The sequence below is a fragment of the Dichotomopilus funicola genome, assembly GCF_033296635.1.
Source record: "Dichotomopilus funicola strain CBS 141.50 unplaced genomic scaffold C8A04scaffold_5, whole genome shotgun sequence".
NCBI lineage: Eukaryota > Fungi > Ascomycota > Sordariomycetes > Sordariales > Chaetomiaceae > Dichotomopilus > Dichotomopilus funicola.
This window is the reverse complement of record NW_026944026.1, coordinates 654,444-677,254: the sequence shown is the minus strand read 5'-3', so window position 1 is coordinate 677,254 and position 22,811 is coordinate 654,444. Positions and strand designations below refer to the sequence as shown.

General features: G+C 55.5%; 7 protein-coding genes across 7 annotated transcripts; 3 read left to right on the top strand and 4 right to left on the bottom strand.

The window, feature by feature from the left end:
• Positions 1-300: 300 nt before the first annotated feature.
• Positions 301-1,938, bottom strand: C8A04DRAFT_34589 (zinc-finger of mitochondrial splicing suppressor 51-domain-containing protein; the record flags this gene model as incomplete). The annotated part of the gene is made up of 3 exons (XM_062782883.1): positions 301-340; positions 402-1,059; positions 1,125-1,938. 3 exons carry the CDS (start codon positions 1,936-1,938, stop codon positions 301-303), a joined length of 1,512 nt encoding a protein of 503 aa, XP_062640418.1.
• Positions 1,939-2,315: 377 nt separating this feature from the next.
• C8A04DRAFT_25245 (CPSF A subunit region-domain-containing protein) lies at positions 2,316-6,421 on the top strand (the record flags this gene model as incomplete). The annotated part of the gene is made up of 4 exons (XM_062779489.1): positions 2,316-2,559; positions 2,755-4,831; positions 5,029-6,316; positions 6,395-6,421. The coding sequence occupies 4 exons, from the start codon at positions 2,316-2,318 to the stop codon at positions 6,419-6,421; spliced, it is 3,636 nt and encodes a 1,211-aa protein (XP_062640417.1).
• A 381-nt stretch (positions 6,422-6,802) lies between these two features.
• C8A04DRAFT_9439 (uncharacterized protein) lies at positions 6,803-8,019 on the bottom strand (the record flags this gene model as incomplete). The annotated part of the gene is made up of 2 exons (XM_062785481.1): positions 6,803-7,792; positions 7,876-8,019. The coding sequence occupies 2 exons, from the start codon at positions 8,017-8,019 to the stop codon at positions 6,803-6,805; spliced, it is 1,134 nt and encodes a 377-aa protein (XP_062640416.1).
• Positions 8,020-9,737: 1,718 nt separating this feature from the next.
• Positions 9,738-10,807, top strand: C8A04DRAFT_25243 (SGNH hydrolase-type esterase domain-containing protein; the record flags this gene model as incomplete). The annotated part of the gene is made up of 4 exons (XM_062779488.1): positions 9,738-9,743; positions 9,831-9,927; positions 9,993-10,117; positions 10,208-10,807. 4 exons carry the CDS (start codon positions 9,738-9,740, stop codon positions 10,805-10,807), a joined length of 828 nt encoding a protein of 275 aa, XP_062640415.1.
• Positions 10,808-12,219: 1,412 nt separating this feature from the next.
• C8A04DRAFT_9303 (uncharacterized protein) lies at positions 12,220-14,297 on the top strand (the record flags this gene model as incomplete). The annotated part of the gene is made up of 2 exons (XM_062785437.1): positions 12,220-12,412; positions 12,511-14,297. 2 exons carry the CDS (start codon positions 12,220-12,222, stop codon positions 14,295-14,297), a joined length of 1,980 nt encoding a protein of 659 aa, XP_062640414.1.
• A 484-nt stretch (positions 14,298-14,781) lies between these two features.
• Positions 14,782-18,081, bottom strand: C8A04DRAFT_34586 (putative hydroxyethylthiazole kinase; the record flags this gene model as incomplete). The annotated part of the gene is made up of 9 exons (XM_062782882.1): positions 14,782-15,212; positions 15,295-15,401; positions 15,488-15,626; positions 16,252-16,584; positions 16,615-16,721; positions 16,786-16,997; positions 17,065-17,443; positions 17,518-17,653; positions 17,790-18,081. The coding sequence occupies 9 exons, from the start codon at positions 18,079-18,081 to the stop codon at positions 14,782-14,784; spliced, it is 2,136 nt and encodes a 711-aa protein (XP_062640413.1).
• Positions 18,082-18,924: 843 nt separating this feature from the next.
• On the bottom strand, positions 18,925-22,114 carry C8A04DRAFT_9434 (uncharacterized protein; the record flags this gene model as incomplete). The annotated part of the gene is made up of 8 exons (XM_062785479.1): positions 18,925-19,206; positions 19,305-19,462; positions 19,577-19,993; positions 20,072-20,358; positions 20,442-20,606; positions 20,703-21,156; positions 21,289-21,671; positions 21,978-22,114. 8 exons carry the CDS (start codon positions 22,112-22,114, stop codon positions 18,925-18,927), a joined length of 2,283 nt encoding a protein of 760 aa, XP_062640412.1.
• Positions 22,115-22,811: the final 697 nt, after the last annotated feature.

The window sequence follows — 22,811 nt, the reverse complement described above, 5'->3', positions numbered from 1 at the left end:
TGATGTCTCAATTTATTTAGGCCGCCGGTCTTGGACCTCGAGTCCTGGGCACAGTTTCTTGACATTTTTCACGTTGCAGATCTGCGGGTATTGCTGTGTCCTCGATACCCACCGGAATTGAGTCTCTTTTAGGCTTCCATCAACTAGGACTAGTTGCTGAAGGCGTGTATGCATGTGTCGGATAGACATAGGTACCTATATACTCTTGATACAGTGACCTGAACATACCAGCTGGGTTTATCATACACACCACGTCAAAGCGGCCGGTACCTTCGTACCCCTGGCCGAACCACCGTTTGGCTATTGCTGCTGTTCTGCCTCCTTGCGTGTTGTTTCATATCTGTGCAAGTTGATTGTTAGCTATGGGATGTCGTAGAAATGGCTTGATAGTGAAAACGAACCTCTTGCCACGGAACGCCCAAACGCCCCAGTTCCCGGCACTGATATCCTGCGGGTCGAGGTCGTTCAGGTCCCACCGCAGGCTGCGGAACGCGTTTTCGCCTGGCTCCATGAGCACATCGAATTCACCGGCTGCCGTCTTGTGGACCCAGTCGATGTCGCGCACCATATCCTCCTGGGTGTACCCGGTGACGATGATGGGCGCCTTGGTCTCCAGCAGCATGGGAAGCGTCTCTTCCCACTCGTGGGAGCTGGCTGGATGCCCCAACCCCGGGTGGAACATGACGAAGCAATCAAAGTATGGGTCGTAGGGGTAAAAGTAGCCAGTCTTGTGAATGGTGTGATAGTAGTCAACAATGGTGCTGATCTTCATGGTCGGCCATATCCGGTCCTCGACGATAGCGCCGAAAGGGTTGGTGGCCGTCCGTGGCGGGAGCGGGAACTCGTCGTCTCGGTTAAGCATGGCTTCCGGGCCGATGAAAATCAGATGAATTCTCTGGTAGGGGAACAGATGGGCTAGTTGAATCCAGGCATCGCGAGGTAGTGACGACTCAGCCCTAGCGCCGAGGATGAAGAGACGAACGGCGGGGGCTTCTATCCGGAGGCCCTTGATGCCTGGCCCACCACCAGTTTTTGGGGGGTGAAGGGTGTATCGGAGGGCTAATTTTGGGCAGAAGTTAGTGAATCCACCATACCATGGACCTCAAGGAGTAAACGAGACATACCGCTGAAGCTCTTGAGCCCTTCCGGAGTGATCCTGCCACCAGACTTGATACTGTAGGGACTGAGCTCATGAAGAATGCTCCCGATTGTCACAGGGTACGTCAACAACCGAGTGGCTTGCCTCATGCTCCGGTCATTGTTGATGGCATTGAACTGTCGCGTGTAAAGGAAGGTATCCCAGTTGCTCATGTTGACGAGCGCCTCCTCTAGCTGCTCACCCGCATATTTGAACTCAGGGAAAACCCTCCCAGACCGGAGATCATGGTCGTCTTCGTTAATTTCACGCAGCGTGTCGCAGATTTGCAGATGCGCCTCATAGTCGTCAGCCCAGTGCTCCTTGCTGCAATAAACCGGAATGCCACAGTCGGGACACTCAAAATCGACGTGTGCCGGAGCCATACCGGCCCCGGGATGGTGGTCATGGTGTGGACAGTTTGCATATTGCCTTATGAAGGCAGCGCGCCTTCGGATCTCGGGAATCGGGGAGTTGGTAAAAGAGTGGAAGAGGTCATTGGAAGCGAGGACTTGTTTTGACGGACCGTCGGAGCGGGTGTACGTCGGGGGCCTAACTCCGGTTTGTGCAAAATCGGAGATGAAGCGCTTCGCGTTGGTCTTCTGGCCAGCCCAAGGTTGCGCTGCCGCAGGACCGTCCACCCTCGTCCTCCTCATCCCCATATCAGAAAGGGCGCGCTGTGGTGGCCGGGACGCCTGGAAAACGCCATTGTGTACTGATCCTCGTTTTCGGAGGGACGACGAACATCGTGTGCAAACTCGGGACAGCGCTGAGCGCGCGGCGAGCTCCGCTGGGAGGGTCATGACCGAACTGCGCCAGTGAAACTGACTTTGCGGTTTGGTGTTTGTCGTTGAGCGAATCTTAAAGTGGGATTTTGAGGCTTCACCCGATTGCCAAGCCGCAATCCGCATTTGGTTTGGCTGTTGCCCAATCAAGACAGCCAAGCTGGAAGCTCTAGCCACACTATGTCCAGCCCGGAAGTGGCACTAGCGGGGGACCAAGTGTGGCTGAACCTGCGCTGAGAGACAGCTCCAGCGAAGCTTTTGATTTTTATTTTTCGCGACTGCAACAGGCCCCCATCGGCTTCCCATAAACACCACTCAACCAACCCGCCTTGCAAGATTGCACCACCCCCCCACCACAGTAAAGCCGCGCCGGCTTTCTGCGCGCCCCGGGAATCATGGCGACGACATCGAACATGTTCTTGTACTCGCTGACCATCCAGCCGCCGACGACAATCTCACAGGCGTTGCTGGGTCAGTTCTCGGGGACCAAGGAGCAGCAAATCATCACCGCCTCGGGGTCGCGCCTCACACTCCTGCAGCCCGACCCCAGGCAAGGAAGGGTCAACACCATATTGTCCCATGACATCTTCGGCATCATCCGGTCTATTGCGACCTTTCGTCTTGCCGGTAGCCACAAAGGTGAGTAAACTTTTCCAAAACAAACACCCGCACCCACGTACCGTTTCTCGGAACAATTAGTGATTCTCGATCCACTCCGCAGCTTTCGCGGGATGATCTCCGCATAGAAACGCGTGGCGGCCTTTGCGGACTGTCGCGCGGCGACTCTCCTGTCTACCTACCCCGGACTGTGCTAAAACGTGTCTGTACCCTTAGACTACATCATCCTCGCCACAGACTCGGGCCGGATCGCCATCGTCGAGTACCAGCCTAAAACGAACCGGTTCTCGCGTATCCATCTTGAGACGTTCGGAAAGTCGGGAGTGCGGCGCGTTGTTCCCGGCCAATACTTGGCTGCTGACCCGAAAGGACGGGCGTGTTTAATCTCGGCGGTGGAGAAGAACAAGCTGGTCTACGTCCTGAACCGAAATGCTCAGGCCGAATTGACCATCTCCTCTCCGCTTGAGGCACATAAGCCCGGTGTTTTGGTCCTGTCACTCGTGGCCCTCGACGTGGGATATGCCAACCCTGTCTTTGCCGCCCTCGAGATCGACTATTCTGAGGCTGACCAGGACGCGACTGGGGAAGCGGGCAAAGAGGCCGAGGCGCAATTGGTTTACTACGAACTCGACCTTGGTCTGAACCACGTCGTGCGCAAGTGGTCAGATGTTGTCGACCCGACTTCTTCGCTGCTCTTCCAGGTTCCGGGAGGCAATGACGGTCCCAGCGGTGTCCTAGTCTGTGGGGAGGAGAATGTCACCTACCGCCACTCCAACCAGGAGGCCTTCCGCGTCCCCGTACCGAGGCGGCGCGGTGCGACGGAGGACCCGCAAAGGAAGCGTACCATCGTGTCCGGCGTCATGCACAAGCTGAAAGGTAGTGCTGGTGCCTTCTTTTTCCTCCTCCAGACTGACGACGGAGACCTGATGAAAGTCACCTTGGACATGGTCGAGGACGATGATGGGAACCCTACTGGTGAAGTCCGACGTTTGAAAGTCAAGTACTTTGACACAATACCCGTTGCCCAGAGCCTGTGCATCTTGAAAAGCGGTTTCCTTTTCGCTGCCGGGGAGTTCGGCAACCACCACTTCTATCAATTTGAGAAGCTTGGGGACGACGACGAGGAGCTGGAATTCTCGAGCGATGATTTCCCAACAGACCCTCGGGTCGCATATAATCCCGTTTATTTCCACCCACGGCCCCTCGAGAACTTGGTGCTTGTGGAAAGCCTCGATTCGATGAACCCTCTGATTGACTGCAAGATCGCGAACCTGACCGAGGACGATGCGCCGCAAATCTACTCGGTCTGCGGTAACCGGGCAAGGAGTACATTCCGGATGCTCAAATACGGTTTGGAGGTTTCGGAAATCGTTGCCTCGGAGCTGCCCGGCACGCCCTCTGCTGTGTGGACGACAAAGTTGACAAAGTATGACGAGTACGATGGATATATTGTCTTGTCATTTACGAACGCGACGCTTGTTCTGAGCATTGGTGAAACTGTCGAGGAGGTTACCGAGAGTGGCTTCTTGACGAGCGTCCCCACCCTAGCGGTACAGCAGCTGGGCGAGGAAGGTCTTATCCAAGTTCACCCCAAGGGTATCCGGCATATCATTCAAGGCCGTGTCAATGAGTGGCCCGCTCCCCAACACCGATCGATCGTCGCGGCCACGACGAATGAGAGCCAGGTTGTCATTGCCCTGAGCTCTGGCGAGATTGTCTACTTCGAGATGGACGCCGATGGGTCGCTGGCCGAGTACGATGAGAAGAAAGAGATGACAGGGACTGTAACTGCTCTTAGCCTAGGCAGAGTGCCGGAAGGCTTGAGGCGAAGCCCCTTCTTAGCGGTTGGCTGTGACGATTGCACAGTCCGCATCCTCAGCCTGGATCCCGAATCTACGTTGGAGATGAAGTCTATCCAGGCGCTTACGTCGGCGCCCTCCTCTCTCTCGATAATGTCGATGGAAGACTCAACCGGCGGGATGACACTATTCCTTCACGTTGGCCTACATTCTGGAGTCTACTTGAGGACCGTGCTGGACGAGGTGACCGGTGAACTCGCCGATGCCCGGTCGAAGTTCCTTGGGTCGAAGCCCACGAAGCTGTTCCAAGTCTCCGTCCAAGGCCAACCTTGCGTCCTGGCCCTAAGTTCGCGTCCATGGCTGGGGTATACAGACCCTATCACGAAGAATTTCGTCACGACGCCATTGCTTTACTCCGACCTCGAATATGGCTGGAACTTCAGCAGTGAGCAGTGCCTCGAAGGCATGGTGGGCATTCATGCCAATTTCCTTAGGTTAGTTAACCACATCGTCCCCCCTGAAGTCAAATTATCCTCCTCGTCTACATGATGATAAAAGGGATACCTACGCCATGTGCAATGAGGCTTGACTACAACTACGGTTGTATCAATTGTTCCTTCTGAGACGACTTATTTCTCTGATTATTGTTTGGTTCTGTTACACGAGAGTACCAAGTGCTGACCTTATTCAGAATCTTTACCATCGAGAGGCTGGGCCAGACGATGATTCAAAAGTCTATCCCCCTCACCTACACCCCCAAACGGTTGGTCAAGCACCCAGAACAACCGTACTTCTACACCATCGAATCCGACAACAACACCCTACCCCCCGAACTACGGGCGCAACTTTTGGCACAATCAGGCGCCGTTAATGGCGACGCAGCGGTCTTGCCGCCAGAAGACTTCGGATATCCTCGAGCCACAGGGCGATGGGCGTCCTGCATCAGCGTTGTGGACCCCCTGGCGGAAGAACCTAGTGTACTCCAGCGGATTGACTTGGAGGGCAACGAAGCGGCGGTCAGCGCCGCTGTCGTTCCCTTTTCCAGCCAAGACGGCGAGAGCTTCCTCGTCGTGGGCACTGGGAAGGACATGGTGCTCAACCCACGCCAGTTCAGCGAGGGTTATATCCACGTGTACCGGTTCCACGAGGATGGGAGAGACCTGGAGTTCATTCACAAAACCAAGGTGGAAGAACCTCCCATGGCTCTCATCCCATTCCAGGGGCGCCTCCTTGCTGGCATTGGCAAGACCCTCCGTGTGTACGACCTCGGTCTCCGGCAGCTTTTGCGGAAAGCCCAGGGAGTGGTGGCACCTCACTTGATCGTATCACTGCAAACCCAGGGCAGCCGCATCGTCGTGGGCGATGTCCAGCAGGGCCTCACCTACATTGTCTACAAGCCCGAGAGCAACAAGCTCCTCCCCTTCGCGGACGACACAGTCAACCGCTGGACCACCTGCACGACCATGGTTGACTACGAATCCGTCGCGGGTGGCGATAAATTCGGCAACATCTGGATCCTGCGGTGCCCCGATCGGGCCAGCCAAGACAGCGACGAACCCGGCTCGGAGATCCAGCTCCAGCACGCCCGCAACTACCTCCACGGCGCACAGAGCCGTCTCAGCCTGATGGCACACTTTTACACGCAGGATCTGCCCACCAGCATTGTCAAGACGAATCTCGTCGCCGGTGGTCGGGACGTGCTGGTGTGGAGCGGTATCCAAGGCACCGTCGGCGTGCTGATCCCCTTTGTCAGCCGCGAGGACGTGGATTTCTTCCAAAACTTAGAGAGCCACATGCGGGCAGAGGACGCCCCGTTGGCGGGACGGGATCATCTCATTTACCGTGGGTATTATGTGCCGGTTAAGGGGGTGATCGATGGAGATTTGTGTGAGAGGTTCAGTCTGCTGCCGAACGATAAGAAGCAGATGATTGCTGGAGAGCTGGACCGCTCGGTGCGGGAAATCGAGCGGAAGATCTCGGTATGTTATTTTTATATCAACCCCCCTTTTCTTCTTTGCTAGCAGCCGACGATGTGCTAATGCCATTTTTTTGCGCAGGATATTCGGACAAGATCTGCTTTCTAAAGCAAGGGATGAAATATAATGTTAGGCCGGCGGACGGACATGGCGGACCGCATGGTTCGAGGCAATGGGATAATTTGTGTATTGTAACAGGCAAGTAAGTGGGCGGCGCTTCCGGAAGGGGACATCCAAACAATAACGGCGTAAGTTTTTCATCATCACGAATAAACAAACACTCCATCCACTGTGAACATTGACGTCTCATCGAGGCCCGCTCCTAGGTGCTAAGCGGTATCATACAAATACAAACGGAATGTGTTGAAATTGACTAACTGAACTGTGGTATCATCCGCGGGTGCGTGTCTATGCAACAACAAAACAAACAGATCCCCCCTGCCTAGGTACCTACCTACCTACCTTAGCCTACCCAAAATCACGGACAGTTCACCCTCTCCACCATCCCAGAAACCCCCCTCCTCCTCCTGTCCCGGGGGTTGACTTCGCTTCGCCAACTTTATTCACATCTCCCGCATCCCCTTTCCCAGTCACTACCATCCCCTTCCCCTTATCAACCCTCGCTACCCTCCCCCTATAATATTTCCCCCTAGCCCCTGCAGCCGAGGAGGAAGGACCCACCCTCACTGGATTCCGCGCTTCCCACTCCGCATCCTCCCGATGCCGCTGCACAGCCAGCGCGAAATCGAAGCCCGTTTCTTCGAGATACACGACGGCCGTGTCATAGTCGGCCTCTTTGCAGGCGACCATGAACCGGCGGATGGCAATTTTGCGCTCGCGCTCGGCTGCATCTTCGATGGGGCGCGGCGAGAGGCTGGCTGTTTCTTGGCTGTTGCTACTATTACTACTAGTAGTTCCGGGTGGTGCAGCGCTGGACTTGGGGTTGGTGGTGATGTGGGCTGTGGGGATGAGTAAGGTGTGGCGTGCGGCTAGGAGGTAGTCGGCGTCGGCGGGTAGGCGGTTGTGCTGGCGGAGCACGGCGGGCGGGATACCGTATTGCAGGGAGAGGGAGAGGAGGGAATCGGGTGTTGGATGGGGTGGATGACGCAGGTGGTGGACTGTGTAGGGGGCCGGGGAAGGCGTTGAGGAGGAGGAGGAGGAGGAGGAGGAGGAGGAGGGCGAAGACGAGTGTTGATCTTTGGGGCTCCCGAGTTGTTGTGACGTCGATAAAGCCGGGGTATATGGGGGCGGTGGCCGTGCGGACTCGGTGGGGTTGAATTTGATGTTGACTGCTTGGGCAATGGCGGAGTACGGAGGTGGGTCGTTGTCCGTTTCGGACTCACTATCCAGGTCTATATCCGAACCTCCCGCTCCAGACCCTTCCGCATCTCGCCCTCGCCGGGTATCCGGCCGGCGCTTCAGTCGGGGTTCGGCAGAGGTTTGGCAGTAGGGACAGTAGCTTCGGAAGCGGTTGTTTTTCTGGGTGTGAATTGTTGGTCAGTCTCAGGCACAACACCCGAAGTAAGAAAGCGGGAAACCCGAGTAAGAACAGGGTTGTTTACACGGATGCATGCTCCGCAGATTGTACGGCCGCAGCACTGTAGTCGCCTGTCGTCGGGTAGGGGCTTCTCGGAGGTAGAGCACACGCGAGGCAGAGCAGCGAGTAAGGATGCGCAGGTGCAGCACGCGACTTGGGCTTGGGACATGGTTCTTCGGCGGATCTCAGCGACCTGCTATGAGATATTGAGGGGTAAAGACGGCATTCGGGTAATCATAGGTCGACTCGGAAAAAGAGAGGAAAGATAGTGAGGTCGATGATGGGTAGTCGGTGGCTCAGGTGGCCATACTTGGCGGCCTAGGTGCGTACTCCCAGGGCCTATCGATAAGTCAGCATCCATATCCGGCTGTCGCTGGCTTCCGAAACAGACAACCCCCACATTGCCCCGCACCGCAGCGGGCAGTTCGGAGTTGATTCCACCCATGAAGAGCTTCATGGACTGAATTGCGTCTTCCGCCCTCAGAGGCCCCAGGCACCCAATCTTCTCCGCCAAAAACCCGGGAGAAGTAACAGTGGCTCGCCACCTAGGTCGGCAAGTAGGTAGCAAGGGATCCTTTGCTGGCCTCCGGTTTAGGCGCTTGTCTCGGGCGGAAAATGCGGGCATCCAAACAGCCGGGTGCGCTAAGTCAACAGCAACCCCACTTAGCCACCTAAACCCTCCCAGCCGATGGGCCAAATTCAAGAAGACAGGCCCTTTCTGAGGATTGTTCCGCTGGGCTGGGTTCATCAGACCCTTAAAAGGGTGTTGATTCGAAGTGGCCCCCCACCGCTCCCTGCGGGGTTCACCAGTCGTTGAAGGGACTTGTTCCAGCGCGGTCCAAGGCCTGCCCATGGCATGTCGTCTCGACGATACTAGGGGCCCAGCCACTGGCCCCGTCGATGCTGGACACCGCCTGACTAGGAGCCGCACGATTGGCCCCGGCATGACCAGGCCTCAAGCGACGGAGCCAAAGCAGACGGGGTAGCATGAGCAGGCAAGGCAGGTATCTGCATTCCAGATCGCAGTCGCCGCCTCCCATGTGACTAGGTGCCAATCGGCTCTTTTTCTCTCGGCCTTGGACCTCCCGGAGTGGTTGGCTCACGGAAACCCGGCCTGTGTTTTCTTATGGAGGGCCAATAGGACTTTTGGTAAACTTCAAAAGCTTAGCCGAACATCCTGAGATAGCCAGGCAAGCCAAGGGAAAAAGGCGACGGATGGCGGAGAGCAGATTTGAACTTTTTTGCACAAGGCGTGCAAAGTATTTTTAACCATACGTACTCACCTTAGGTAAGGACGGGTCGGGGCTCTGCGGGCGGGAATCTAAATATGCCCGCAAATCATCGGGCAGTCTGTTGTGTTCCCTCGATCTAGATCGCCGTTGGTCGAGGAAAGTATAAAAGGTTGTTGTAACTGTCGTCGCCAGGCGGGAAAGGGGGTCGGTCTGCAGACGCCCGGCTGCGGGGTGCCATTCCAAGTAAACCCCTGGTGGGATAGTGGGGCAAAGTGTATTTGCTGGGCCCTTCGGGCGAGTCAACGAGCAGCTTGGTGTTGGAGATGAGTGGACAAATGTGGGCAAGTGGGCGAGCGAGTTATCGCGAGGCCTGAGAAGGAAATGGGCCTTGCCCACGCCGGGAGAAACCTACTCCAGGAAGCGGTATTTGAAGGGCAGGTGCACCCACGGGAAGACCCATCCAATGCAGACTAGATGACTAGGGTTTCTCCTTCCACAAAGACCGCTTTATCTTCCCAGTTTTACTTCTTGCACCCAAGTTTTGAAGGTATCTTGCATAACTTGATACTTCCACTGGTACCATCCCTCACTTCCAGCTCACTCGACTGCACTTTCTGTTGCCGGATACCGTACCACTCAGCCAAACGTACCAGTCATGGCGGTAAGTGGTTCTCCAAATCGATTGAGCCCCCCAACGCCTCCGTCGTACAGATGCTGATAAAAGATAAACGTCGTTACCCCGCCATAGACCTCATACCCTCAGATCGTCCTTTTCGGGGACTCACTCTTCCAAGCCAGCGTTGATGCATCCACCGGCTTCTCCTTCCAGTCCGCTCTTCAGACACGTCAGTACTCAACGTACCCTAACGGAAAGGAAATGGTGCCATTAACTCGCATTTTGTGACATCAGAGGTTCTCCGCCGCTTCGATGTCGTCAACCGCGGTTTTTCAGGGTACAACACATCCAACGCCCTGAGCATCCTACCCAATATTTTTGCGCCGCCATCACTGGGCGGGCCGGCATTGAAATACCTGGTGAGCTTCTTCTTCTCTCTGCTGGAATAAGGTAGTGGGGGTTGGCATTCAGCTTAGCCCGGTGGCACGACCGACTAACAAACCGCCAAGATTATCCTGTTTGGAGCCAACGATGCAGCCGTCCAACTCCCAACCAACTTCCAACATGTGCCGCTGGAGCGGTACAAGGAGAACCTGGTCCGCATCATCAATCACCCGATCGTGACGGCGCACAAACCCAAGATCTTACTCGTCACACCACCGCCCTTAGACGAGATTCGCGTGACTGTACTTGACCGCGCCAACGGACACCCCGCTGCGATGCGCCAGACTAAGCGCAGCGCCGCCTACTCCGAGGCCGTCCGCCAGATCGCGGCCCAACACCCGGCCATCACGTTGGTCGACCTGCACAAAGCCATCATGGACCGCGCCCTCGAGAAGACCCCCGGGTTTGACCCGAAGAAATCCAAGAACGGCGCGGCCCTTGGTGACCCGGAGAGCGGGGTCCGCGGATACCTCGAGCAGCTGCTCCCCGACGGCTTGCACATGAGTGCCGAGTCGTACCAGGTCTTTTACGACCTAGTGCGGCCGCACCTTGGTTCAGAGTGGGCTGGGACAAAGGATGAGAACAAGGTTGGGTTCGTGCTGCCGGACTGGCGAGACGCGCCCTGGCTCGAGGAGGACGACCATCTGATGGGCAAGTCCATATAAGAGAAGAACGAACGTGTGCGATATCGGATGCGGACGATTTCCAACCCCCGAGGGCAGATCACTCCCCCTCCAGCTGAGTGTTTCAAGCCAGGCTTTTTTTGCTCTGATGCTTATTTCCGCGGGGCGATGAGTTAAGTCAGCTAGCGATGAATTGACACCAGGGTTCATTCAATGGAAATGGTACCCGTGATTCCGGTACCAAACTTGTTGCTTCATGAAATGCTGTCCCAACAGGAGATTAAGGTATGTTTAGACTTTGGTTCATGCGTTTACGCCGCATGGTAGTTGTTTCAAAGTGTCGGAAGATCGCCGTTGCCTGTGTGCAGCCTTATCGCCGAAAGAGGGGCAATGACGCCAAAGAAAGAGAAGAGTAAATGAAAAGAAACACAAGTCTAAGCATTGCGATGCGAAGCTATAGAAATTGGTGGATGGACGGGGTAAATCGGTAAATAAACTCGAGAGTTGTCCAGGAAACAATTTGTTGCTGTTGAGTCTCGAATAGGAGTCGATAGGACAAAGGGAGCGGGGGTTAGGGTTGTTCCACCCTAGCAAGCTAGGAAGGCGAGGTTGATATGCTTGGAGCTCCTTGGCTGGTGGCTCTCCCGGAATTGAATCCGTCACTCCAACCCACCCAACAACGTTTAATAATAACGACCCGTTTCGCGTTCTCCCTTGACCCACGGAACTTGTGCCTTACATTTACGCCCAAAACATACCAAACTTCCTTTCAGCATTCCATTTTGATCAGTCCAGTTGAACATTTGGTTTTCGAGGCGACTTAACAAGTTCCCCGCCCTACGTTACGAGGGTACCTGCTTCATTCGACCCCCCAAACATTCGCCGTTCGACATTTGACGTTCAGCCCGCCGCCCCGAAAGTTAAGAGAGGTGTAACAACACTCGCGTTCACCACAGACGTACCGTTCAATTCCCGCATCGACACCGACTTCTAACGAACCGACAATCACTACACCTTGGCGAAATTCGTGCCATTACCCACATCGCCGACGTCGAGATCCTCTGTTGCTTGGAGATCACCACAACGCCGCTTCAGTTTCCGGACCAGACGCGGGCAAGAGGTGTATCGCTGAAGGCCTGGCGGTCTTTCTTTCCGGGCGATGTGGGGGGAGGCGGACCTCGAGATTTGATGCTGGTCGAATATCGAGGTCGGCGAGAGGCACGCAAAACAATAAAAAGACGGGACAATTGTTTACTGTGGCCTGCAACTTTCGCACTGAGTTGGGATCGCTCGTTTTTCAGCCCTGCCTCGTTCATTTCGACTCCGACTCGCCCACCCGGGGATACGAACATCCGTGAAGCAGTATATAGCCCACCTTTTTGTGGTTCGCACGCTGAGCTTCTTCGGATTGAACCTTGTTCTATTGTTTTTCTTACTCCGGCGTGGTTGCGGGCATGGATCCCGTTTTTGCCGTCAGCCGTGAAGAGTTACACGATGTTCAAATGGAGTTGAAGCGCATCAATCATGTGCAGCAGATGCATACAGAGCGGCTACGGTCGCTCGAGAAACGACAGGCCGATGACGCAGCGCTCAAATCCGTCTGGAACTCCCCATTTCCGAGTGTGCTTGGGGGCACGCCGCAGCACGGTGAGTGTTTTGTCGTCAACAATGACTTGTTTTCTTCTTTGTTACCCCGCGCCTGCTCGGGTGCGCCTTGATTGCCGAGCTAATCCGTCTCAATATAGGTCCTGTCCACATGCCCGCTACTGAACTGATAGACGACCTGGATGACGAAGACACGAATCTCTTGGGTAGCTTACAGAACCTGGACGCTGAGGATGAACCGATTCGAAGAGGGGTGGCTTCGCGAGCCAACAGTGTCCGGTTTGATGTGAGCACCTTGCCAAGCACGAACAACATCAGCGGCCACGGCACCCGACATTCGGGGGATTTCAGCCGTCCCGGAAGTGGGTTTGGAGGGCACCAGATGGAACGGCAGTATTCACACAAGTCAGATGGAAGACACAGCTCGGCCGGGCACTCGGTGCATTCGATGCATTCTGGTGTATCGGGGCGTATTAGTAGTCTTGGGCTGGACAATGCGTCGATGATGGGTGACCACGACGGTGACTCACCACTAGAGATGCCGGAACCACCACCTGGCGTGCACATCCTCGGGGCTCCACCATCAATCATCCGTTGTCTACTAACCACCAACTGGACGTCCGATCTGGTGCTGTACGCCGTGGTGTGCACCGGGTCCCAGAAGTCGACGATCGAGTACTCGTTGCTCAGAGAGCTCGACTTAACTAACAACATCCATCGGGAACTGGATGGCACCCACAGCATCTCACTCCCCGTATTCTTGGTCGAGGCTCGTGTCACGCAGTCCAACTCGCGGTCCGCGAGCCCGGCACCGCGGCTTCCGAGCATCACAGCAACGTTCGAGGTGACGGGCATGGATCAGCAAGAATCCCCCGAGTCACGAGAGGCGGCTCGCGTCTTCATTGGCAGCCACACGCTACGCTTGTACGGCGCCGATATTCTGCTCTCCCGCAATCTCATGACTCTCTATGGCAGTGACCGCGACAAGCTTTCCGTCCCGTTTGTGCGGCCTGAGCGTGACGCCGTGTTCCGAAACATCACCACTGCCAACATCGTGCCCAACAAGCCGAAGCTGAACGCCTCTGCGCCCGAGTTTGTGACAGCCGAGAAATCGGTCAATGGTTCTGTCCACGATTCCAAGGAAGGCGGGATCTCGGTCCCCAAGTCTCTCTCGAGCGGGTCTGACGGGATGTTCTCGCCCACGGCGGCCTCAAGTCAGCCAGCCAAGACAACAGCAACCACCAGCGCGGCATCGGAAAGCGGGGGCGAGTTCGACAAGCACCTCCCCGAGCCCGCCTTACCACCACCACCACCCCCCGCCCCGGCAGAAAAACCCTTTGGATCCAGCGAACCTCCTAAGCGTCGGGATTCTAGCTCTGCTATCCGCACGCCCTGGCGCCAGACCGCGGCGGCCCTTGGCGGTGACGCTAATACACCGCTGAGCGGGTATCAGCCAGCTGCGCGGCCCCGCAACATGAAGGTTCTCAAAGCATCCAAATCCAGTGGCGGTAGCTCGACGGCGACGACCAAGACGGGCGCTGCGTACGAGCCCGCACCAGGGGCGCCCCGCAGCAGTGGATCTACAAATACCGAGCAGACGAAGCGCAAGCCACACTTGGCTGCCGAGGGTGGCCCGGCGGCTATCAGCTGGGGCGGCAGCAACAGCGGTAGTAGCAATACCAGCGGTAGTATTGCGAAGCGAAGCGTGAGTGTCTCGGCTGCGGGCTTGGCCAGTCTTGGAGAGGGCAGACAGACGTCGTCGGCAATAGGAGGACATGGCCACCAAGACACGGCTGCGGTAGGAGTCGGCGGGAAGCCGCCGTTGGGCAGTACTACTACTCGACCGGGGAATAATCCGCTGGGAAGCGCGTCGGCGTTTTCGTGGATAGCGCCGACGAAGCCGAAGCCGGGTGGTACGTCTGAGTGATTGAATGAGAGGGGATTTGGGATTTAGGGAATGAATGAATGAGCCTCGTTTTGCTGGCATTGCTTGCTATCTACTTGCAGTGGATGAAAGGGGGTAAGGAGCCGTAATGAACGGATCAGGCAGACAGACGGACAGACAGACGGCTAAGTGGCATGAAAGCGTGTGAAGGCGTGGGATGGAATGGGATATTGCAATGGGGGTTTTGGCAGCACCGGCTTGTGCCGAGCAGTGAGAAAGGGGGCGGGGCTTGACCCAAGATGTGTGGACAAGAAAGGAAAAATCTGAAAAACAGCGCAAAATATAAATAAAGAATCACAAGGAACAATCATTCATTACATGTTACTGAACCACGAGTTGTGTGATGATATGATGACTCGCAGTACTTTGTTATCTATCTATCTTCCCATCTCTCTCTCTCCCTCTCTCTCTACCCCTTGAACACACCCACACCTACATGGTATGTATATATATACACGTACACCCTCTAAATCTTACTCCCCACCAACCCACCCAAAGCCTCCCTCGTATCCCCCGCACTCTCCTTCACCACCCCCACAATCCCCTTAAACTCCGGAATCCCCGCATCCCCCATACACTCATACACCCAGCTCTCACTCGACGTCACCACCGCCCCCGCGTGCCGCATCCGTGCCAGCGCAATCCCCACTTCCTCTCGGTTTGTCGAGCTCACGCCGTCGGCGGCGATGTAGACGCGGTGGCCGTGCTGCAGGAGGTCCAGGGCGGTTTGGGTTACGCAGATGTGGGATTCGATGCCGATTATTAGGACGTCGGAGGTGTGATCTGTAGAGGTGGATGAGAATTGAGGGTGGGAGGAGATGCCGGGGATCCACATGCTGAAACGGGTCTTGTCGAGGTTGGCTTGGACGAGGGAGCCGGCGGTTTGGAGGTGGGGTTCTGAGATATATCGGGGTGGGTTAGATGGGATTTGGAGGGGGGTGTGAGGTGAGGTGAGTGAGGTGAGGGGAGGGGAACATACGCAGCTCGGAAACGGTGTTGCCTAGGCGGGCGCGGTTTTGGGTTGTTACGAAGATGGGGATTTGGAGGACGGTGGCGGCTCGCAGGGCTTTGCGGGCGGTGAGGACCCTAGGTGGGTGAGTGAGTGTTAGTGTAAGTGTCATGGCGGAGGACGAGATGCGGTTACTTTGAGTGAGTGGGGTGGGCGTGATTACACTTTGTCGAACTCATGGATGGCTGGACGGAACTTCTCTTGGATGTCGCAGATGCTAGGGGTTGTTGGTATCAGTGGCAGAGCTCCAAGTTGATTTAGTTCGTTCGATGAATATCGAAATTTGAGTCCGATCAGGAGAGCTTACAAGACGGCAGGGTTCTCTAGGTGGTTCGGGGTTAGTACCGAGGATGAAGTTAAGAAGCTAAAAAGGAATAAACGTACTGAACCGCCTTTCGGGCGTAGGGGCAGAGGCAGCCATGGTGGGTGGACGGGGAGAGATTCAGCGTGTTGAAGAAAAGACGTCCAGATGTCAGGGTAATTTTGGGAGAGTTTCACTAGATGTGAGTTGAAATCGGAGAAAGCTCGCCTTCCGTCTCATGCAAGTGAGTAATTACATGGAGTTGTCTGGCCCGAGGACCGCAGCGCGGGGCAGCGGATCCGGCCGAAGTGGGGACAAATGCACCCGGGTATCAGCCGATGCTACCCCGCCTTCAGCGACTTCCGATTGCCGAGTTCGGGGCCGAAGCCCCTGGAACGCCACACACTCTAGGTAGTAAAAAAGGGGTAACCAAACAAAACGGGACAACAACAAAAAAAAAGAAAATAAAATAAAAATCTTGATCAACATAGCTACTCTTTATTCCACCTTCTTGACCTTCGCCTTCTCCAACCAGGCCAAATCCCCCTTCACAGTCGCCTGTCTAATTAAATGCAGCTCATCCAAAAAGGCCGGAACAAACGTCCCCGGCCCCCGGACCTCCGGACGCACGGCAGCGATCTCAGCCGCAATCTCAAAATGCAAAATCGCCGCGATGACCGCCACCAAGCGATCCACCCCCCCGCCGGCCTTCCGCGAGGCAATCGCCGCCGAGATGGTCGTCCCCAACGTGCACCCCGTACCGGTAACCATGCCGAGATACGCATGCCCGTTGTCAATAGCAAACGTGCGCGTGCCGTCGCTGACGAAATCCGTCTTGCCCGTGAGCACGACGACGTTCTTCTCGCGCGCGGCGAGGGCCCGCACAAGCTGTGCTTTTTGTGTGGCGTCGAGTGTGGTTGAGCTGTCGACACCGCGCTGTTGCTCTTCCTGTTCCTGGGCTTGACCGCTGGTGTTCACGCTGCTGCTACTGTTAAAGACTGTCTTGATCTCGCCTTCGTTGCCTTTGATTACGTCGAGGTAGCCGCTGGATAGAATGGTCCCGACAGCAGCGCGGCGGATGGCAGTGGCACCAGCTCTTAACATGGGAGTTAGCTTCAGCATTCGCGAGTTATCCGAGTCCTCAGCCATGGAAAACTTACCCCACTGGATCATACACCACCGGCCGCCCTTGCTGGTTGTACGCCCTGAGTGCTTTCTGATAGTTTTCCAGCCCACTAGGGTCTACCGAGCCCATATTGATGACCAGAGCGCCGCCGAGTTTGCCCAAATCGGCCGCCTCTTCGCCATAGCCTGCCATGATGGGTGACGCACCCACCGCGAGGGCAACATTGGCAGCGATATTTTGTACCACCTCCTTCGTGTTAGCCCAGCCACACAGCCTATATGAGAAACACCCTTAGGGTACGGTATATACATACGAGGTTGGTCATGTTATGCGAAAGCGGCGTAGTTTCATGGACGTGCTTGATAACCGAAGGCACCAAATCCACCACAGACCGCGCATCTGCGACAGATTGATTTCCCCCGAGATCCGCGGCAAAAGCCGGCTCGGACGTAATCAGCCCATGGAGTTTCTTGGAGACCGCCTCCGGGTCCGGAGCCGCCATGATGGCGCTGACAATTGCGACCCCATCCAGGGCTTTCTTGGGGGAATGACACTGGTGGAAGATGCGCTGAACATTCAACTCGTTGACACCCCCGATGCAGACGGTTTGAGTGTTATGCCCGGCCTCGGCGATTTTCGTCAAGATTTCACGGACACCGGCTGCGCCTATGATTTCCTTGGTGTTTGTTTTCCTACATAGGACTGCTGTCAGCACACCCGGCAGTCACTGGACCACCAATACGGATCACGGGAGTCAACAACTCACGTTGGTGTGGCATAAACGGTGCCAATGCCCAGATAGTCTGCACCCCTTTCACACGCCCTGAGTGCCTCATCCACCGTGCTAGCTGTGACGCCAATGATCTTGTCCGGCCCGAGCAGCTTTCTCACCGTGGCCAAATCTACACAACCCACCAATTAGCCACCCTTTCAAATCTCCTTCCCCTTAAAAACAAAACCTCAATTCTCAACACCCACACCAAGAAAAAAAAAAGAGTAGAAATGTAAAAAAAGAGAGAGAGAAAAAGAGAAACTCACCCATATCATCCTGCCCAACATGCACCCCCTCACACCCCACCGCCAGCGCCACATCCACGCGGTCATTAATCAACAGCGGCACGCCGTACCGTTTCGTGATGCCATGCAGCTTGCGGGCTTTCGCCACCAGCTCCGCCGTATCCCCCGTCTTCTCCCGCAGCTGCACCACCGTCACCCCGCCGCGCAGCGCCTGCTCGACGACCGTGTACAGGTCCCGGTCGGGGCCGAGGATGGCGAGGGTTGAGTCGGTTACTAGGTAGAGGGTGTAGTCGATTTTTATTGGGTGAGTCATGTTGGCTTTTAGCTGGGCTTATTTATTTATTTTTATGAGGGGGGGAGGAGGAGGAGGAGGAGGAGGATGATGATGATGATGATGATGATGATGATGATGATGATGATGATGATGATGATGGGTGATGAGTGAGTTGATGAGTGAATAGGTAGGTTTAAGTGGGTCCTTATGGCCGACGGTTTCTTCCAATATTTCCTAATGTGGAATTAACCACCCCACAATCGTGATCGTAACGCAAGGTTAATAAGCGCCTTAACGATAGCACGATATACGTATCATCGTAAATATCAAGCATTACACTCTGTACGGGTGGATGCTTTGTGGCGGGGGACTCTAGCTCCGCTTACAGAAGATTTACTCCGCCACTTTTACCATAGAAAAGGATAGGAAATTCGACTCTTATAACCCCATCTCGACGACAGGGTAATATCCATACTGCAAAGAAATCACATCCCACATGTATGGACAAGATAATCACGTTGAATGTAAAAGTCCAATTATTCCTTTCTTCAGTCGCTCCCTTCTCTCAAGGTGCCCGTAAAATCTCGCGTTCGTTCTCAACGCCGAATATTGTCCCGGTAACTAGTCTATTCACTCTCCATGTTTTATCCCAGTAACAGCAAAAAAGGGGGAACAACGAGTAAGTGGCGTAAATAGATCTGAAAATGAAGAAAAAAAAACATGACCCATCCCAACACCATAACAATGCCGCTTCCTTCCCGTTGAAATAACCCAAAATACCACCCTCATAAACACCCAAATGTTGTCGTATGTCCCCAGTCCAAATTCATATCCAGATCCATCATCATCATCATAACAATCATCACAATCATACCCCTCTCATCAACTCGCATAAAACCCCTCACACACCGCATCCCCACTAAAAACCGCCGCCCAATCCACCCCCTCCAACGAGTCCCACTCAGGTAACATATCCCCAAACCCAGAACAATTGTTGAGATTGAGGCCACCAGCACCACCGGCCCCCGCGGCGTCGGGCTGCCACAGCCCGCCGCCGCCCAGATCCTGCATCAGATCTTGTGTCGCGTCGGCTAGGGTCATGGGTGCGGGGTCGACTACGCGGGCGACTTGCGAGGTGGCGAAGCCGCTGTCGTAGGCTGTGGCCTGATGTTGGACGAGCGTTAGGGCTTTCGTTTTTCTTTCTTTTCCTTGGGAGAGAAAGGGGGGGTCCTTTGGAAAGGAAAGGAGAAGGGGGGCCTTACGGATATGATATCCCGTACGTTGGCGACTTTGCGTGCGAGTTTGGCAAATGGGTCCTCGGCCTCTTCCCGTTCGTCGATCGGCCAGTCGCGCCTCTGGGTCGCCCGTTTGCGTTTGTTGGCCGAGTGTTCCATGCGTCGTATCAGTTGGTCCATCCGCTCTGTGCATAACAACCATTGATTAGCTGCAAATCCCGGGGCAATTCTCATCATCAAGGATTCAGGGGGAAAAGGGAAGAGGGAGAAAGCAGTGAAAGGAATCAGAAAGTACCCACCATACAACCTCAACTCCCTCCTAACCTCCTCCAACTCCCACCCGGGCACCTGCAGCGTAGCCAATTTCAACATGGTCAAAAAAACATAAGTCAAGTCCAGCGACGTCAGCGAGATGAACCGCGGGAAGTCACCCGTTTCGTGGGCAAAACGCCGGGACATGAAGGCTTCGACGACGCGCGCGCAGTCCCAGAGCATCTGCACCCGGTTTGCGTTTTGTTCGTCTGTTGATGGTGGGGACAGGCTGGTCGCGGGACTGGAAGGGTTGAGGCGGTTGAGTCTGTTGGTGTTGGGGTCTTGTTGACGCGGTTGTTGTGGTGATTGGGGTTGGAAGCAGCGCATGGGGCAGTGGGAGAGTTCTTCAAGGCTGTTTTCGTAGATGAGGATTTCTGCGACGAGGAAGTGGCCTTCGAGGGAGACTGTGAGGGTGTTAGTTAGCTGACCCTCACGCCGGGGAACTAAGGAAACGAAGAGAACGAGAAAACAAGAAAACATACCATTCCCCTTAACATGCGCCGGCAGCGCAGCCGCAAACCCGCGTACACGCTCCTTGAGCGCCGCCACAAACGCCGTCTGCGGCACCCGGCTCTCTTTTAGCATGGCCTTGCGCCGGGCGAACCCCTGTGAGATGCTCTGGAGCAGGCGCTGGGCGCGCACGAGGTGCACGACGAGCTCGTCGGTTGGGTGCTCCATGCGGGTGAGCAGGACGTGGCAGCAGGTGGTTAGGTAGGAGAGGTTGATGTTGTTCATCAGGGAGTCGGGGCGTTTGTTGGTGGTGAAGGTCCTGGGTTGAGGTGTTAGGTCAACTAGTTGCTCGAGGAAAGGGGGGCAAGTTTGGGGCTTCGGAACCCAAAACCGGAAACTCACAGGGTGACGAGATAGTATGTCGTGGCAAAGGCTCGCATCTGCTCCAGCGCCTCGGTGTCATAATCCCCTTCCTCGTTCGGTTCAACGGTACCCAGGCTCGCTGTGACCGACTGCGCTAGGAACAGCAGATTGACCATCTGGAAGTTGTTCAAGTTGTAATGGTACCTGTCTCAAAGTCAACAACAAACCCAAAAAGGGGTAAATAGGAAAACCGCATAAGGAGTAAACGAAAAAAAAAATAAAAAATAAAAAACCACCCACCAATCAATCAACATCTGCACCCCCTGCAACAAATCCAACAATCCCTCCCCCTTCCTCCCTCCCATCCCCCCACCATTAGCCCCCATAAACGACACCTCGCCCATCTCCCGCAGCAAGGCATCCCCCAACTGGATCTGTCGCGCCCCATTGAACAAACTCGTCTCGATCATGATCGCCTTCCACAGGAACGGTCGCTGCACCCGCATCTGTGCCGCCGTCAGGTGGGTGGGCACGATGATGAAGGGGAATAGGTGGGCGAAGCGTTCGTGGTACATCGTTAGGTGGGATTCGGCTTCGTCGCCTGTGGGCCAGGGGTCGTCGGCGGAGGCGGAGGTTGGAAAAGGTTGTGGTGGTGGTGGTTGTAGTGCGGGGTGGGAGGAAGAGGAGGTTGGTTGGTAGTCGGGTTGGGTTGGGTAGGGGGAAGAGGGGGATATGAGGGAGGTCGGTGCTGTGGCTGTCGTGGGCTGGATTGTGGTGATGTTTTGGGGATGTCCCAAGGGTGATGAGAGCGTCGTGGTAGTCGACTGCGGAGGAACTCCATTGCTGCTGCTGTTGGTGTTGTTGTTGTTGATGTTGTTGTTACCACTGCTATTGTTGTTGTTACCGTTACTGGTAGACGCCGGCTGCCCTTCCCCAAAAAGAGATTGGCCCGGAAACAAGTGCGCATACGGGCCGGTCCAACGTCCTTGCTCGGTCGTTCTCACTGAGCCCTTGCAGAACGTGCCCGGCGGCGGAAGGCTGCTCGGCTCAGGAGCAACTGCCGGGGGTTCGAGCGAGGAGGGGAGGACATAGTGGTCCGAATCGGGCGGGCTTAGCGCCACGGGCCCCTGGCGCTGAACAGACTCGATCCGGGCCGTGAGATCTTCCAGACGCCGCTCGAGTTCAGCCACGCGGGTAGGCTTGGGGTCTTTGCGTTTCCTTGCTGGTGCTGGGGTCTGGGAAGAGCAAGGCTTCTGTAGGCGATGGCATCTTAGGCATGTGTTAGCTAAGCTCGGGCTGCCGCTCTCAGTCACACCAGTGCACCGGGTTGCATCCGGTGGAAGCAAACAACGTCCAAATTGGGACGATTGAAGAGGGGGGGGGGGCGGGAACGGACACAGTACGGTACGTCCCGGCTCCGGCGGGTCTCCTCCGGGATCCACTAGGGACGAGCCGGTCCCCTTCTCTCCCTTGCTTGGCCGAGCGGGCATGGAACCAACGGTCCTAGCCCGCTTCTGCCGACATGGTACCCAAGCGTGGGCATATAAGGATGTTAGGGAAGAACCGAAAACGTACCTCTCACACTTCTCTTGTCCTCGTGGGCCGGAAATGCACCTGCTCTTCGCCCTCGCGCACGTAGCACACGCTCTTGGGCCCTTGTTGATGCCGCCAGGTCTTGTCCCCAATGGAGGTGAAATGCGGTTGGAGTCCATCTCGCCACCTGTGACCGAATTCGTCCACGCTAGTGGCAGTATTAGGGATGGGTGTGCCACCACTGGCTATCCCCGAGCACTGTTTGTAGTGGGGGTCTCGATGGGAGCGGTTCGGCCGGGAAAGGTTGAACCGGAGCCAGACCGGCGTTAAGGCCGGGGAAAAAAAGAGAGAAGCAAGAACTGCTTATGGTAAGATATAAGACAGGAAAGTGCCCGGAGAAAAGGGGAAGTAAAGTGTATGACAAGAATCTGACTCTCTCTTGCGTCGAGACCGAGTAGAGCTAGACAGCGGTACGGGAGTTGTTGAGTGTTGATTGTTGAGTCGGTCGTCTGACAATTCCACTTACACGCCACACGACGTAAGGCTTGGTATCGTATCGTATGTACGTAGAAAGAATCGGCCGAGACAAAACAGTAGTAGAACAACAAAATATCAACGAGCCGAGAAGAAGAAATAGGATCCCACCAGCCACTTATCCCAACAAAACCTCTCCTTCCCTTCAAACTCGCCAATCTCAAGTACAGGGGGGTGTGAGGGTTCGAGATTAAACGATGAGCAACGCCAAGGAATTCAGTCCGAAGGAGTCGTCGTCATCATCTAGGCTGACTTTAACTTGACAGAAGGCGGGACGGGGCGGGGGGGAATAACAATGCAATCGAGGTATGGATGGGTGGGCGGGAGTATGGTAGGTAACGT